The 16,580-nt window shown below is 38.6% G+C and overlaps 1 protein-coding gene across 9 annotated transcripts in view; it reads left to right on the top strand.

The window, feature by feature from the left end:
* Positions 1-16,028, top strand: part of tfap2d (transcription factor AP-2 delta (activating enhancer binding protein 2 delta)) — a 94,897-nt gene extending 78,869 nt beyond the window's left edge. For 7 of the 9 annotated variants that reach the window (XM_079889402.1, XM_079889407.1, XM_079889406.1 and 4 more), the window contains 7 exons: positions 7,060-7,557; positions 9,555-9,615; positions 12,596-12,761; positions 13,626-13,744; positions 14,271-14,412; positions 15,016-15,129; positions 15,212-16,028. In XM_079889402.1, the coding sequence (XP_079745528.1) occupies positions 7,060-7,557; positions 9,555-9,615; positions 12,596-12,761; positions 13,626-13,744; positions 14,271-14,412; positions 15,016-15,129; positions 15,212-15,425 (1,314 nt within the window). In that variant the 3' untranslated portion in view covers positions 15,426-16,028. Of the gene's footprint in view, positions 1-5,966; positions 6,913-7,059; positions 7,558-9,554; positions 9,616-12,595; positions 12,762-13,625; positions 13,745-14,270; positions 14,413-15,015; positions 15,130-15,211 lie in introns of those variants that run through there. The other 2 variants (XM_079889400.1, XM_079889408.1) reach the window with 2 other exon arrangements.
* Positions 16,029-16,580: the final 552 nt, after the last annotated feature.

Here is a 16,580-nt window from a genome sequence, read left to right as displayed (position 1 = left end):
TAATAGTGAGTTGATGCCACTGTTGCTCAAACTTTCCAACCTCTCTCCGCACAGTTGTGTTTCCAGTGAAGGTGTTATTCAAGCCGGCGTTTCTCAGAACTGCTGCTGAAACTCATTTACTTCAGCTCCAGGAAGTCAACAGCATCACTTCTCTTTCCTCTCTGCTTTTTCTTTTCTCTCTTTCGTCAGATCTGCTTAGTATGTTGAGAATGTTCCTTGCCAGTCTCTTTATCTGTCTTTTCATTGCAGCTCTCTTTCCGTTTCTGTCTGTCCATCCATGTGTTTCTGGAAGGATTTCACAATGAGAAATGTTTCAAGTGATTGTTGCTTAGTAAACGGCAGCTTCGGGTGATTGTTAATAAACAGAAACGGGAATAAAACCCAAATCATCCCAAGTAAAAGTTGGTTCTTCGAGCCTTTGACCTTCTAACTCGCTCTTCCCAGAGTTTACGCAATATCCCTGCCTGTCTCTGTCTTTCTCAGCGTGTTCAAGTGTCATGTATGTGATTTTTCTCTTGTTTTGGCTGCTGATTAAGCTCATATCCATAAACAAAACGACCTCGTTTAACAGATTACAAAGGAATTACACGATCAAAGAGCAAAAGTCAGGATGTATAAGAGAGTGGGATAGAGAGAGAGTGAGTGTGTGAGTGAGGAGATTGCTTGTGTGTGAGACACAGAGAGAGAGATACACCTCTTGCCCTGCTCTATCTGATATCGGAATCCATTTTGTGCTGAATGAACGTAACAGCTAATCCCGCCCTCTGGTACAGGCCTGAGGGTCTCTGACACTCTCACACACACACACACACACACACTCAGCAGACACACTGTGGATTTACATGCATTCAGAGAACCATCATTTTGTTGCATTCCAACATGTTTTTATAAATGCACACTGTTTTGTGAATGAATACTGACTGACTTGCACTAAATATGATGTATCTGTGTGTGTTTGAGAGGACAGGTTGCACCACAATAGTCACTAAGTTTACTATTTTCTTTATTTGACGTATAGCATATAAAAAGAAGCTTCTTTGACATGAGTATGCCACTTGAATACTATCCATTCTAATTGGATTTCAGTGAAATAGTGTTCCCATTTGAACTGGTTTAAGATGAATCAGATTTCAGTGGTTTTGAACTGGACACATTTGTCATGGCAGATACTTTATGGAAGCTAAACAGTAAATGAAGTAGTATACTCTTTTTAAAATAAAGGCTCCTTAAGAAGGTTTTTGCAGTGTTGCCATTTTTGGTTCCCCAAAGAACTTTTTAGTGAACGGCTGTTAAAAGAACCGTTTTTTGTCTTGTGTTAAGAATATTTTAAAAAATATATAAAGAACCTTTTGTGGAATGGAAAGATTCCATGGATGTTAAAGATTCTTCATGGAATCATCGATGCCAATAAAGAACTTTTAGTTTTAAGAGCGTAAGACTAGGGTTTGTCAAGGGTTTGTGTATTTGCTGTTGGTGGTTTACTGATATATGTCATAATTAGTGTTGAATCAGCTGTGACCTGCTTTACTGTTGCTGTAAAGCTTTTAATAAAGGTAGGTTGGATTATAACTTTAGGAATTTCTTTATAAAAACAACTGTTTTAATGATAGTTTTTGTTGGCTTGTTGAATGACCTCTGCTAAGAATAAGATAGATTAGTAGAAGAGATCTAACGACAGTTAATCTCGATTATTAGATGAAATTGGATTAAACTGGATCTAGATTAAAAGAAACTATCTTCAGTCACTAAAATGGCCATTCAACAAAGCAGGCTGCTCATGTAATACAATTGAGTTTTCTTCACTGTAGCTCTGCCTCTGGTGAACATAATGAAGTATTGATCCATTTTCATGCCGAAATTGGACTTTAATATGACTTTTGCTGGTCAACTGCACAAGCTGTCCTCTTCAGGTTGGGGTAATTTTTGTAATTTTGAGATGAATCCCATTTTAACACATAAAGGACTTTAAATTGAAGAGGTAGCCTATATTTGAGAACTGCTGTGGTTATGTACAGTGTTGGAATGATTCTTACATTGCTCTAAGACTGACCGGAGCGTCGCTTATCCAGAAGTTGGTTGAGTTCACCGGACCGTAACGCTCCGTTTGTAACGGACCTTTGACTCGGAACTAATGAAGAAATGAGACGGAAATAAACGCTGACAGAAGTTAAATACTATGTCATCGAGCAGATGCTCAGATGTAGAATTTAATATTTTAATTTGTCAGAAATTTCAACACGTCTTTTAACTGAATGCCCTATATTTTTACACAGCAGACTAACTTTTTTATGTAGGCTGCATTTTATTAACTAGGCCTATAAATTAGCTATTATCATTATTTTTAAAGATGTATATTAGAATGTGAACATTTTGAGGCCTTCAGTACTTTTTTGTGACTTTTTGTTTGTGTGCGTGCGTGCGTGTGTGTGTGTGTGTGTGTGTGTGTGTCAGGACTCAGGGGTCTACCGTTATTTTGGCAGATTGCTCATTTTAATTAACGCTCATTTTGCGCGCATCTGGCACGTGTCTAGATTTAAATTAATTTTTAAGATTCCGTTTAGTTCACTCAAGGAAAAATAATACACTGACGGTCAGTGTTGTTTGTTGAATGAACGAATGAATGAATTTGCAGTTGGTCATTTGTCAAGACATCTCATTCGGCACATATTTTGACAGATAGGAGACGGGAGAAAAGCTGTTACCGTTATTAGAGAGTGTAAGTAGCCTAAGCCTAGTTAAAATCCTACGAACAGTTTAACTGACAGTTTAATATTTCACTATTATTGATTCTACTTGGGAATCTAACGAAAAGGACCGAACAATCCAGCCGGAGTCCTATTCGTATGTTGTTTGAGGTCAATTTAGAGTCTAATCATGTAGGCCTATTGTCTAGCCTACTTGTCAAACATAAAGTTTTATGTTATAAATGTACACTGTTGAATGAAATTAACCAAATATCTCGTGTTTTTGTCCCAACAGAGTGAAAATTAATTTAGAGCACTTCATTAAATACACCATGCGCTGAAACTGACGCTGTGCCCCTCCCCCTCCAAATCTATTAGCATATAAAACTGTGTGTGTGTGTGTGTGTGTGTGTGTGTGGTAAATGTAGGTCACATCGATGAGGACTGCATACTTTGTAATTAGAATTATCTGGTAAACACCTTATTCCGTGTTTTAGTGCAGAAAGCTGAATAGCCGTTACTCAACGGACGCTGACACCATATTGAGCCGCGAACTAGATGAACTTAATTTGGCCACTTGTCAAACAAACGTTGTTGTCAACATAAAGCGTACTTATTCTAAGTTTAATTAAAACATTTTGATTGTCTCTATCAAATATGCTACATTTCCAGATTCACGGCACTTACACTCTAAATAATGCTAGTCAAATGTGGACAACCCCACATTTATTTTTTTAAATAAAATGTTAAACCCAACGGTTGGGTTTGTCCATATTTGACCAAAACATGGGTTGCAACAACCCAGCATTTTTTTTAGTGTAGCCTATAATTTAAAAAGGAACGCTCTGATAAGCTTTTTGACAGTTTCGATTTTTTATTTTTATTTTTATTTTTAGATAGGCTAAAGTCTGTTTTTTAATCAGCAAGTCTAATAAGCAGATGTGGCTTTTGAACGATCATATATCCAGCAATTTAGCATTTTAGCTAGCTGATCTGCTCAGATTAGCCATCGTAAAATTTGCTAAATGTTGGATAAAACATTTGGATAAAAATCTTGATATCAGTCTTCATGATTTCTATCAGTGTTTTCGTCTTAAAAACATTTCTTCATATTTATGTTTGAGAGTCGGCCAAAACATTTCGATCTTGCATGTTGATATGGTTTGAAATTAATTCAGGCTTTTATGAGTCACCAGTCTTAGCTTATGATTGTTGCTGTTCTTTATGATCTGGTGGCAGCCAGCTGCCAGTCACAGTTTGGGACGCTTTTAATCCAATGTTAAATCAATTACAGTCAACTCTGGGCCAAACTTGGACACCTCCTCTAAAGTTTCATTTTGCATCTGTTATATTTATTTCTAATTTTCCATGGATTGGTGGCGGATTTACGTGGTGAAACGATCTCGAGAGCATCCAGACCGAACAGATGGACTCGAGCCCTGACCGGTACAGCGTGCATATGTGCATCCGCTGCTGTGCGCGTTAAGCCCTATTAAGACCGTCTACCGTGCAACTGGTGCTTCTCTCAATCCCGCGAGCTCTCGCAGACTACACAAGCGAAAGCTTCTAATCCCTCACGTGAGAGGACAGGTTCTCTCGCGCTCACATCGTGTAATTTACAGTCTGCCTGGAGGCCTTAGATATCTGAAACCAGACCGTGTTATTTCATAAGAGCCTCCTGCCATGGGCGATTCATATCCACCGTCACTTCGAGACCATTACAGTGCATTTACAGCACAACAACCAGCAATTTTTTCTCCACTATTCTGTTTTTAGTTATGCAACATACCATTTGTTAGCTATAGCCCATTTATGTATTAAAAATCACTATGATTTTATTAGCTTAGCTGATTTAGCCTACATTGTGCCATGTTAATCTGAATTCGTCCTGGTCTTCATGGACCATATATTTATTTTCCTTTCTGTTTTGTTTACCAGAGAGAGAGAGGGACAATGATGTAGGCCTGCTAGCTCAATAATGTGTCTACTTAAAATAACATCAGTCGTTTTAGCTCGCCCATTAAATGAAAATAAAAAGAGGCTTCCCTTCTCTCACGTTGTTTTCCGAGTAAAACATTTATGAAGCGAAATACGTCAGTATATGTGTATGTTTGTGAGAGGATCCTCCCTTTGCGCTCGAGGCGTCTCCGTGCGCCCTTCTCATGCACGAGGGCGCGAGCCCGCGGTAATGGCGGTAATTTGGGTTAAATAAAGGGAGCATCAGCATTTTAAACGCTTAAAAACTGCCAAACCTCTAGCAGACACCAAAACCTAAAGAGTTGAGTATTTTGCTGCTGGGGAGGGAGGAGACATTCAGAAACACTGAGAACGAGTGGGACTCACTTAAACACACACTCACATTTGCACATGAGCAAAAGTCTTTCCTATGAACTGTTAAACGTTATTAGGCTACCTGTTTTATTTCCATAGGAAAACATATAGCCTACAGTTATTAATATTTCGGACCTTTATCACAGGCTGTGGGTAATATGGGTGTCTTTTCATGCACCTGTGTGGTTCTTAAAGCATAAATTTGACCGACATGCTGATTTAAGCGATGACCCCCCCATGCGCGCTCCACTCATCTTCCTCAACGTGCACAAAATACTTCCAGCGTGGGCCAGACCGTCACTGTCCCGGTTCGGTAAACGACACAACAGAAACAAATTAGCTGCAAGAGGGTTAAACTGAATCAAAAGTGACCAGAGAGCACCGATGTGTTCAAAAGCCATTGCTAAAATACGTGTATGAAAGTATCAAAACACTAAATTAATTGGGCTATAAAAATAAATGTGTGTGTCTATTTAAGGTAGCCTACAACCGATGATAAATAGGTAGTCTATAAATAGGATATTCCTATACAATAGCATTAAAACATTCTTTAAATAATTCGTACATTCAATATTATTCTGCTGTGTAATGTTTTCGTAACATTATTTCCAAACGAATTTTTCCATTAAAATGGAAAAATTGCTTTGTGTGATAATAATTAAGAAAAATTAAAAGGAAATTTCCGTTCTACTATGAACTGTACTTCCGATTAAATTTGCTTTCATGCAACGTGTCTATCTTTCATTTAAATAGAAATGAATAAAACCGATTAAAATCACACTATAAACAAGTGAAATAACGAAACATAACGTTTAATCGTGCAATCAAAATTACAGTGATACAATATACACCGGGTTAAACTTACGTGTTGTTGGGGGGAAAATCCAAAAAGCAGGTAAAAGGTAAAGCCGCGAGGAAAACAGAGACAAATAAAACTGGCCCTTCTACAGAAAGCACTAACGACCTTAAAGAAATGTCCACAAAAATCATCAAAAATGTTGAAAGCGCACTTGGTTCCTTATTAGGCGAAGATACAATATTTATTCCGTGTCTCCAGGGATGAGGCTGCTCTCTCTATTGTCCTCCCTTTCCTCAATGCTGATGCTTAATTTTCAAAACTTCTATATTACCAAGGGACCTACGACATCAGCCGGAGAAATACCCAGCAAGTACAAAATCCGAGCCAGGGAGCGCTTTGTGCAGAGGGGAGGCATTTCAGCCGCTTTTACCGACTGCGCGAGGCGACATTTCATTTTCACGCGCTATTTTGGGGATTTTTTTTTCTTTCATTTGTCCAACAGCGCGAGGAAATCGAGTTATTGGATCGCGAGAATGTCAGCCACATTTCCGGGACTGGTGCACGATGCGGAGGTATTTAAATTAATTTCTTATCACCTCACAATAATTTCATTTAATTTAGCGTATAGCATCGCATGGAGGAAAATTATGATCACTTAGAAAAGCGGAATGGAAGTTAGGACTTCTGAGGGGAGTTTGCTGCAAAGGCGAGGATAAATACTACCCTATTCGGTTCTGGTGAAAATACCTTTTACTACTTGCTTTTTTCGGGTCTCGAACGTGCATGTAAAAATCTCCACAGTTATTGGAACCATTTGCTCGTTATTTTTTATTAGGCTATAATAAGTAGGCTATTAGTATAGTGCATATTATCGTGTATTGTGCTTGCCTGCAGTGAAACGGGCGTATATTGTTGGGACAAAAAGCTTTTAATGTCGTTTGCACGGATGTAATAATAATAATAATATAGTCAAATAACACACTCCGTGGCAAATGATAGACAAGTGAGGGAGGGAAAAAACGCTGTGAGCTCGTGGAGCAGTTTGCAGTGTGTTTCACGCACTCCCTCCCAGGCACGGAGAGATGACATCGCCGTCAGGTACTTTTCTAAAGACACTTTGAGCTGCTGTGTGTGTTTGTGTGTTTGGGGAAGGTTTGAGTTTCCGCCGCGTGAGAAATGCGCGCGGATCGCTGCGAGCGCGTGTAAATGACATCCCTCATATTTTTCTCTTTTTTCCCCGCACAGATACGTCACGACGGATCAAACAGCTACCGTTTGATGCAACTCGGATGCTTGGAATCTGTGGCCAACTCGTCTGTCGCTTACTCTTCATCGTCTCCGCTTACATACCCAGCTACCGGAACCGAATTTGCCTCCCCGTATTTTCCCACGAACCACCAGTACACGCCCTTACACCACCAGTCCTTCCACTACGAGTTCCAGCACAGCCACCCGGCCGTGAACCCGGACGCGTACTCGTTAAACTCTCTCCATCACTCACAGCAGTATTACCAGCAGCTGCATCACGGCGAACCGGCGGACTTCATCAACCTTCACAACGCCCGCGCGCTCAAGTCCTCGTGCCTGGACGAACAGCGGCGGGAACTGGGCTGTCTGGACGCGTACCGCAGGCATGACCTGTCAATCATGAGCCACGGCTCTCAGTACGGCATGCACCCCGAGCAAAGACTGCTGCCCGGGGCGGGTCTAGGGCTGCCTCCACCTGGGGCCGATGACCTACAGGTACAACTTCTACCGTACTTCAAGCACAAAATACACACACTCAAATGTGTCGCCATCGCCTCACACGCGGGCTGAAGAGAAGTCGACGCCTTCAGGGATGTTGTATATAGTCACTTTCACTGCCCGAACAGAAGAAATGAGTGCCCGAGGGCCTGAACAAAAAACAACAACAACGACAACAAAAAACTTAAACATCCGGAGAGATCGAAAAAGAAAAATCGAGGCCGAGCGATTACTCTTTTTTTCGGCCTTTTCGCTTTCGCACAATTAATTTAATAAGACACAAAACACTGTATACTATTTCGAAATAAAATTAAAATAAAATAAGCTGTGTAGCCTACAAACGAAAAAAAAAATGCATCAATTCCCAACACGTGAAACAATACTTTTTAAAAGCTTTATTTTGAAACGTTTGCAAGCACCATATTTCAGTTGATTTAACAGGCGGATTTTACATATTTAATATAGTGAATATTGAGAAGTCTGAATTCAGCAGCGCGTATGTCGGGCCTCGCTGCTGTAAAGCCGCGGTTTCTTTTTCCTCCGTTAAAAGGCGGATTAAGGGCTTGAAAAAGTGCGAACAAAAGGCAAATCCTCCGCAGTAGAGCACCGTAGTTTATCCAATTTAGGACTTAATGTCAATCAACTGGTTATTTATGCACAGACATCTGAAACAGCTCAAGTTTAACTGGTGAGTCAAAAATATGTTAAGATCTAGTCCTTCTAAAAAATATGCAGCGAGAGAGTGAAATTGAATAGATAAAATATATGTATTTGAGAGAAAATATTTAGATAGCGGGTGATATTTTGGACATTTTACTTCATTGCCTAGAATAAAATTTGCAATTGTACATTGAGTATTTAAATGATATCGACATAATTAATATAGAATTAATAGTAAAGTGCTCTATAAAAGATTAGAGCATTGCGCAATGGTATTAATGACTAATATAAAATATGTGAAGTAAATACATACATTTTTATCGCTTTGACTAATAATAAAACTATTTTTAATTTGATTTTCTTTGATTTCCAGGGCCTATTTAAATAATGTGGTCACTTCTAAAACAATATTTAATTTTACATAGGCTATTTTACATTTGAATGCAATTTCAGAACATCATATTAAACTGTTTTAATTCTATTTTAATATCGATGCAACTTTGCAATATATAATTTTTTTTAATCACTTTTTGTGCATGGTATAGCCGTGGAAGTTTAAGCGTGTTCAAAACAAAAATCGTAAAGATTAGTTTTGGTATTGCTGTCGCGTGTTCAGACATTCTGCACGCGCGCACACACAAAAAAGGCCCACAGGAGAACAGACAGCAACACATACGTCCCGTGAAAAGGTTTTGGACCTTTCTTTGGTGCTGAATGAAACCGTGCGCGCGGTGAAGGCCGCGGAACAGATGCGGGCAGTCTCGTGCGCACAGGCGCATCTTTGAGCCGCTAAACAGATTTGGCACGCGGAACAATAGAAGCTGCCGCACCTTTAACACGCACACGCGTAATTTATGCCTGATCCGACGGGTTTGTATATTGATTTTATAATCACTTTAACTGCGGGGAAAAGAAAAATAGAGCAGGAGTTTGTTAAAGGGTTACAAGAGCACGCCAGTATGGTGTCAGTATGGATGTGAGCGTGTGTGTGAAATATGTGTGTGAATGAATGCGTTTTTTTTTTTTTTTTTTTTGAATGTGTGTGTCTGACTTGGCCTCCAGACTGGTCGTGGCTCGTGAGACGGATTAACTCTTTTCTTTTGATGCAATCCAGTGTTCCTTTAGCTGATGACATCACTGATAAGAGAATGTAAATAATAATCTTTGTCTGACATTACAATGTAACAGGTTCCGTTACCTCTGCAGTTTTAACTAACCACGTGGTCTGTTTAATGTGTCATACATGCCTGGTCAAACACAAAAACTGATTACAAAGTGTAAGATTTGTTCAATATTGATCATCAAGTTAATATAGCCTATGTTTCTGCGTTTAGGGATCTGTTGACGGTCAGTGCGGACTGGTGTTAAATGGCCAAGGAGGAGTGATCCGGAGAGGTAAGGTCACAATGATCACTCATACACATTCACTGATCATTTCATATTTTTCCTCATCCCTTCTACACTGTAAAAAAAACTTTTTTTCGAAGCATTAAATAAAACAAAATAGCCTACACAAGAACATTCAGTCTTTCAAAAATGCACTTTTAATTCACTTTTAAATCAACGTGTTGCCAATTCTTTTATTCTTGTGTTTCTTTCTTTTATTCTTTGTGAAATTTACTAGCACATTCTGAGTAAAAAATGTCAGTGAAATTTTCATAAGGTCAGTCCTCTTTCAAATGATTTTAGTCTTTTATGATAATAGAAAACTAAAATAAATATGCTAAATTATATTTCTATAATGTATTAATTGCTTTCCAGTGACAAGACAATGATTTAATATTTTAGCATAAGCATTTTAATTTCAAAATAATAAAATTCAATGTTAGTTTTATCCATTTATTTGAGCCCCCCCCCCCCCCCCCCCCATAAAAAATTTTAAACAGAAAAACAAGTAGGTCTTGTATCATTTTAGTAAAAATTATGGGAATTATTTTTTTAATTGTCTTTTTGTTAGAATAACTCAAAAGGAATTGCATTAATTTAAATGTCAATCAACAGGCCTAATACATTAATTGTAGTAGCAACTCTTAAATTATTGTTTGCATCATAAATAAATAAATAATTACAACAAAGAAATAATAAACATTTCAGTATCGGTAATTAATTTTGGCTACATTCAGTGCATATTATATTTGAATTATTACATATTTAATATATATATATATATATATATATATATATATATATATATATATATATATATATATATATATATATTATTTCTCTATTATTTCCTCAAGCAAAAAGGCGCAAATTGATATCTTTTAACGTACCGTTATTCTATAACGTTTTTGAAGGCAAATATCAAGTAATGTAAGATTATTTTTATTATTATTTTGATGTTTTGTTGTCATAGACGTTGGTGTTTTTTTTACGTGCATTTAATGGAAATTAATGTTATCTTTAATCTTAAAGCACGTTTACTTTTATAGTTTATTTGCACTGTTTTTCTACCTGACGTAGTTCAGAGAAAATGGATAATTAATTAGTCAGAGAAAGCATACTTAAGGGACTGTAGGCTATATTGTTCAGACGTTCAAACCCCGATAAAACACATTTCTCAAGGTCATTCTCCGTTGACAGACGTTCGAGATAATCTCAGAAGAACGTCTGTATTATTCTCTGTCTGCCGCTGTATTTTGTAAAATCGCGAGTCTTGTGTGGATGAATCGAATCGTGTTCACGTTTCGTAATATTTTCTTAATATTAGTCGTATCTTTGTCTGCATGTCTCTTCAAAGCAGCAGCGGATCGACACACATGTGGAGTTTGCCATAAAGTGAACGGTGTCTTGGGCGCTTAATTTTTAATAAACTCTGTCTAGGTGTTGGGCTCGCCATCACTTCCAGTTAATGGTGTGCAGGATTTAGCCGCGAGCTCCGCCGCTCCAACCATCACAACCAATAATCATTGCTTTACCTCGCGCTCCGGTATCGATAGCTTCTCGCGCCTCGGGCGCACGCTTTGATATGTTAATGCCGCGCGGCTCCAAATTCAGTGGAGATCATATTAATGTTGTTCACACTGACTGCAGCTTTGGCTTCGTTGAATATTCAGATAACCTTTTTCAAAAGAAATCACTCAAGAAACGAGGATCCTACTTAGAAAAGTCGTCTGTGTTTTAATCATGATTATCCCTCTTAGCTTTCAGGAATTTGATCAAGCTTCACCCCGCCTTTACACGCGCGCGCACACACTCATTTTTTCTCTTCTGTGCGCGCGTGCGCGCGCGTGTGTGTTTTGGGTGCTGGGTGATGAGTGTAAACACACACCACCGCTACAGTTGAAATAGAAACAGAATGACATTTGGCCTATGTCTTTTTTTTCTTTAATTTTCGTGGCAAACTCGCAAAAAGCGCTTGATTCGCTTTGTGATCGCTCGCGCGCTGCCTCGGGCTACTCTCCCTCGCGCTTAAATACCCGCTATCGCCTCTGGGCCCGGCGCGCGCGACCAGACTACCGGCAATAGCTCTTTTTCAATTGCCCTTGGCAACATAAAATACAAACTACTTTGAATCAAAACATTTTGGGTGGAATTAATGTGAAGTGAACTTGCATGCTAGCAGAGATCTTGGGTTTGTCAGAGCGCTTTAGGGTGACTGATGAGGAGCAGGTTAGAGGCCCACTATAGCCAGAAAACCCCTTTAGGAACACACACATCCACACTCAAAACACAAACACACACACGTGGCTATATAAGGTAGCCACACATTGATTCCAGCTCAGTCTGAGCATGTCATTTATAAATCTTTACAACATAAACTGATCTATCTATAGTATGGATTTGACATACAAAGCTTAATAAATAAACATAATATTTGATAAATGCACAAATGGACAACTCCTGTACAAAACATAATTGTTCATACAGGTAGTTAACTTAAAAAACTTTGTGAAGTTGGAATACAATGCTACTGCATTTAAAATTGATAGCATTTTTTATTTATTATGCAATGCATGCAGGTTTTATGAGCTCATATTATGACAATATGGAATATTTTACTTTTTAAAATTTCATTTTTTTATGAATTCATGTAAATTTATACACCACATGACCTTTTAAAATCAACTATTAAGCAAAAAGCTGAGCCCAATTCTCTTTTTTTAACCCACCTACAGTACACATTCATTTATACATTCATATATATATTGTATGCGCATGGACCACCCATTTACATTTGCACAGCTTCAGAATAGTTGGCTGTAGCTAAATAAAAGCATTATGAATGATTATGCATCTTTTTTTTCCAGCGATCTGACAGAAGCTTTATTCAGATTCTGGTGGTTTTCTCATTTGCACCCACTAACAGAACAGGCCAGCGCCGTCGCCGGTCATTGTAAAGATTTGACATGTTGTCTGTTGTTGTGTACAGGTGGCACGTGTGTAGTGAATCCCACAGACCTGTTCTGCTCTGTACCAGGAAGACTTTCTCTTCTCAGCTCTACCTCAAAGTACAAGGTCACCATCGCCGAAGTCAAACGCCGTCTCTCTCCTCCAGAGTGTCTCAATGCCTCACTGCTCGGTGGCATTTTAAGAAGGTAAGAGACCCGCTTTTAACACACCTGAAACTCTCTAGAAAAACTATATATTAAAGCATCAAAATCTGAACCAACTAAGAACATACAGCAAAAGTAGCACAGGGTTAGTGTTGGTTGGCACAACAATGTTAGCTACATTCAGTCCGAAGACTGCCAATCATTGAAATATGAAGGAAGACTCCTTTTTTACATATAGTTCAATGGCAAAACAATGCAGAAAGAGGAAAAATAGATGGGACATGGACACTTAAACCAGAGATAAAGAAGAGAATGTGGCTGTATGTGAGAGAGAGATGGAGAGGGAATGAGAACAGTGAAGCTGAAGCTCCATTATTGATGAGGGACACAGACTGGAGAGCAGAAATGAGGCCAGTGACGAGAAGAGAGGAGACACACACACACACACACACACACACACAGGACAAAACATCCTGTTTAATGCACAGGTTCATTAACGCCTGCAAAAACACAAGAATCACCTGCAAAACATTCACAAATTCCTTCAGTATAAAGGAAAAATTGGCTATTGATTGTTAAATTAATATTTGCACATTGCAGCCCGAACTCATTACGCAGCGATGCATGGACATGAACGAGCAAACTGAGCACTGTGATCCTGTTTGGTCCTGAGTATTTGTATTCATTGAAAAATGCAAGGACTCGCTTTAGTTGTCACACAGCTACAGTTCTCATGTGCTCACTTAAGAATGTAGGTTTGTAGAGTGTTATGGTTTAATAATGTAAAAGTGCTTTGGGAAGAAATGACTGGATGAGAAGGGCATGTGGATATGAAATGTGACACATGCAGTGTACGCGTGTAAGTAAGTGTGTTACTGATGGACTTTCTCCATCTGTGTGGGTCAGGGCCAAGTCAAAGAACGGTGGTCGCTGCCTCAGGGAGAAACTGGACAGGTTGGGACTCAATCTCCCAGCAGGCCGCAGGAAAGCAGCCAACGTCACGCTGTTGACCTCTTTAGTGGAAGGTTTGTGCTCTTTTCCTTTTAAAAATGCTGCTTTTTGAAGATGCTCTTGCTTATTTGGTTCAATGCTAATTTGATATGATGCTAGACGTTTGTAGAGTGACTAATTTTATGAAGGATTTGGTTTGTTAAAGTTGTTTAAAGAAAGCAATTTTACTCTGAGATTAGTAAACTGCATGAAATTTAATGGCAACTTGATTTCATTTTATTTAATATCTAGTATTTAAAAGCATTTTTGTAATTCATTAGGTTGTTTGCCTTGCTATCTGAGAGTTTACATCAGAAAAGCATCTGGTTGAGTTTCTTCATTTTTGTTGAGGATGAAATCTGTTAAGATTGAAACGTCTCTTCTACCATAAAAGAAGAAGTCGGAAATATTTTTAGTCTACAGACATAATATTTATTACTCAAGGGAAGTTTGAAATGAATTGGAATGATATGAGACAGATTGATGCAACATCTATGCAATTTTTCAGGCAGCATTTAGAGAATGAACTGAATTCATGTGTGTGTGTGTGTGTGTGTGTAGGGGAAGCGCTACATCTGGCTCGGGACTTTGGTTACACCTGTGAGACAGAGTTTCCCACTAAAGCGGTCGGGGAGCATCTGGCCCGCCAGCACACGGAACCAAAGGAACAGAACGCGCGCAAGAAAATGGTGCTGGCCACCAAGTAAGACGGCAACTCTTCAGTGCTTTCAGCCAAATCTGTTTACACTTACCACTTTATTGGATAGAGATTTAAAGTCTTGAAATAATGAGACCTTCATATGCACCAACATCCACTCTTAAAAATTAAGGTTCTAAAATGGAGTTTTCGCAGCAAAGCCATAGAAGAACCGCTTTCAGTTCCCCAAAAGGCCTTTTATTAAAAGAACCATTTTTTCTTAATGTGAAGAACATTTTTAATAACCAGAAGAACCTTTTTCACTATAAAGAACCTTGGAATGGATGTTAAAGGTTCTACATGGAACTATAGGTAAAGAACCTAAAGCCAATAAAGAACCTTTCTTTTTAAGAGCGTATCTATGAACATCTTCAAAAACAGGTGCGAAACTGCACCTTAGAGAATTAGATCTTGGAAAAAGGTTTTGTTGCTGAGGATTGGAGGAAATAATGTGTTTTCATGCATGTGTGTGACGTGAAAACTAAGATCTCATTAAATCTCCTTTATGCATTACTTATGAGGAATGGCGCTTTTGTTTTATTGTGAGCGTTCCAGTGCATTTTCCGGATGCGTCCTTGTAACTGTGTTCGAATGGCTTTGTGTCTCCAGGCAGATCTGTAAGGAATTCCAGGATTTGTTAAGTCAAGATCGATCTCCACTCGGTTCCTCTAGACCAACACCTATTCTGGACTTGGACATTCAGAGACATCTAACACACTTCAGGTATAGAGTCAAAACCTGCATGCAAACATGGATGCGAATGCAAGTATTGTTGTTGATAAGCATTTTCTGTTGTCTTCTTCAGTCTAATCACGCATGGATTCGGTACGCCGGCGATTTGCGCGGCTCTTAGCACCTTTCAAACGATCCTCAGCGAAATGCTTAATTACCTGGAGAAACACTCAGCCAATAAGAGCACAGGAACGCCAGACACCAGCCAGATCAACTCCAACTCGGACAAAACACTGCGCAAAACCAGCGAGGCACCGAAGGACGGTAAAATCGAGAAAACAGAATGACTCTGACGCAAGAGTGGCCGCTTTCCCGATTCCTGATCTGAGCCCTGATGGGCGGGCCTTGTTCAGGGCGTGGCTACTTGGGGCGGGGTTACAGGGATTTTATTCCATATTCTTTTATTTATATAACTGGCATAAGTTCCTACGACCTCAGCTTTCCCTGTATGTACAAACCAGTCGTTTCATTCTCACTACGCAAAAAACACTAACCATTTTCATTATTTTATTTTATTGAATAAGTTATTTTGCTTAAAGTTTGTCTGTATGTAATTAGTTTAAAGATCCAATATCTTTTATTAAAAGACTCACATTCCATTTCTGCCATGACCTAATTTGAGGTCAGTTTGAGACTGTAAATTATGACAGGCAACTTTCCCTGTTGCGTTAGTTACTGTATATTGTGCATGTTAAACTTTGTACACCATCTGAAGCGGACATTCCCCACTGTTGTTCCAGAACACAAACTCTTGACTGCATTTGTAAAAAATGTTATATATAAATATATAAATTCAATCTTTTCTTGTAGACTTTGAACTACATATATGAAATAACCCTACATGCAAACTACTGGTGTTCAATAAAGCATATTGCTCAAAGTCTTATATTAACTCGCATGACTGGGCTTGAAATTCATGTGCTTCTTGTGTGAATACAAATCATATTTTATGTGTATTTGCAGTGCAACAGTTATGGATTTGATACATTAATGATTAGCCTGATCAATCACATATTCAACTTAATCTGCTATAGCCAAAAATTCTCACTCACCTACGTTTGTTCTGTTAAATAAGTGGCTTTTACTGACCTTCCTCTCAGGCGTTTCCTCATCCTTTGTGTGGAGATCTACCTTCCTTCAATGAGCCTGAAGACCTTTATTAGCGGGTTTAAGTCTGTTAGAATTTTAAAATGAACGCTGGAGGAAAGTATTTGCTTTTCTTCACTCACTTCCACTTGTACCTCATTCACAGAGGACGAAAATACCCAGTAAACTCATTCAACTTACAACACTGAGAATATAATGAATGAAAATAACGATAATGAAACGAGAGAGCAGAAGCTGGTACACTGTAGAAATTATTTTCATGATTTGTTTCTTTTGTAAAATTAACTTAGTTAATGTGGTTCAGATCACATTATATTTTGAGTTTCTGTTGATTA

The sequence above is a fragment of the Squalius cephalus genome (genome assembly GCF_949319135.1).
Source record: "Squalius cephalus genome assembly, chromosome: 12".
Taxonomy (NCBI): domain Eukaryota; kingdom Metazoa; phylum Chordata; class Actinopteri; order Cypriniformes; family Leuciscidae; genus Squalius; species Squalius cephalus.
Note: the sequence above shows the minus strand (reverse complement) of the source record. Positions and strands in the feature narration are given on the sequence as shown.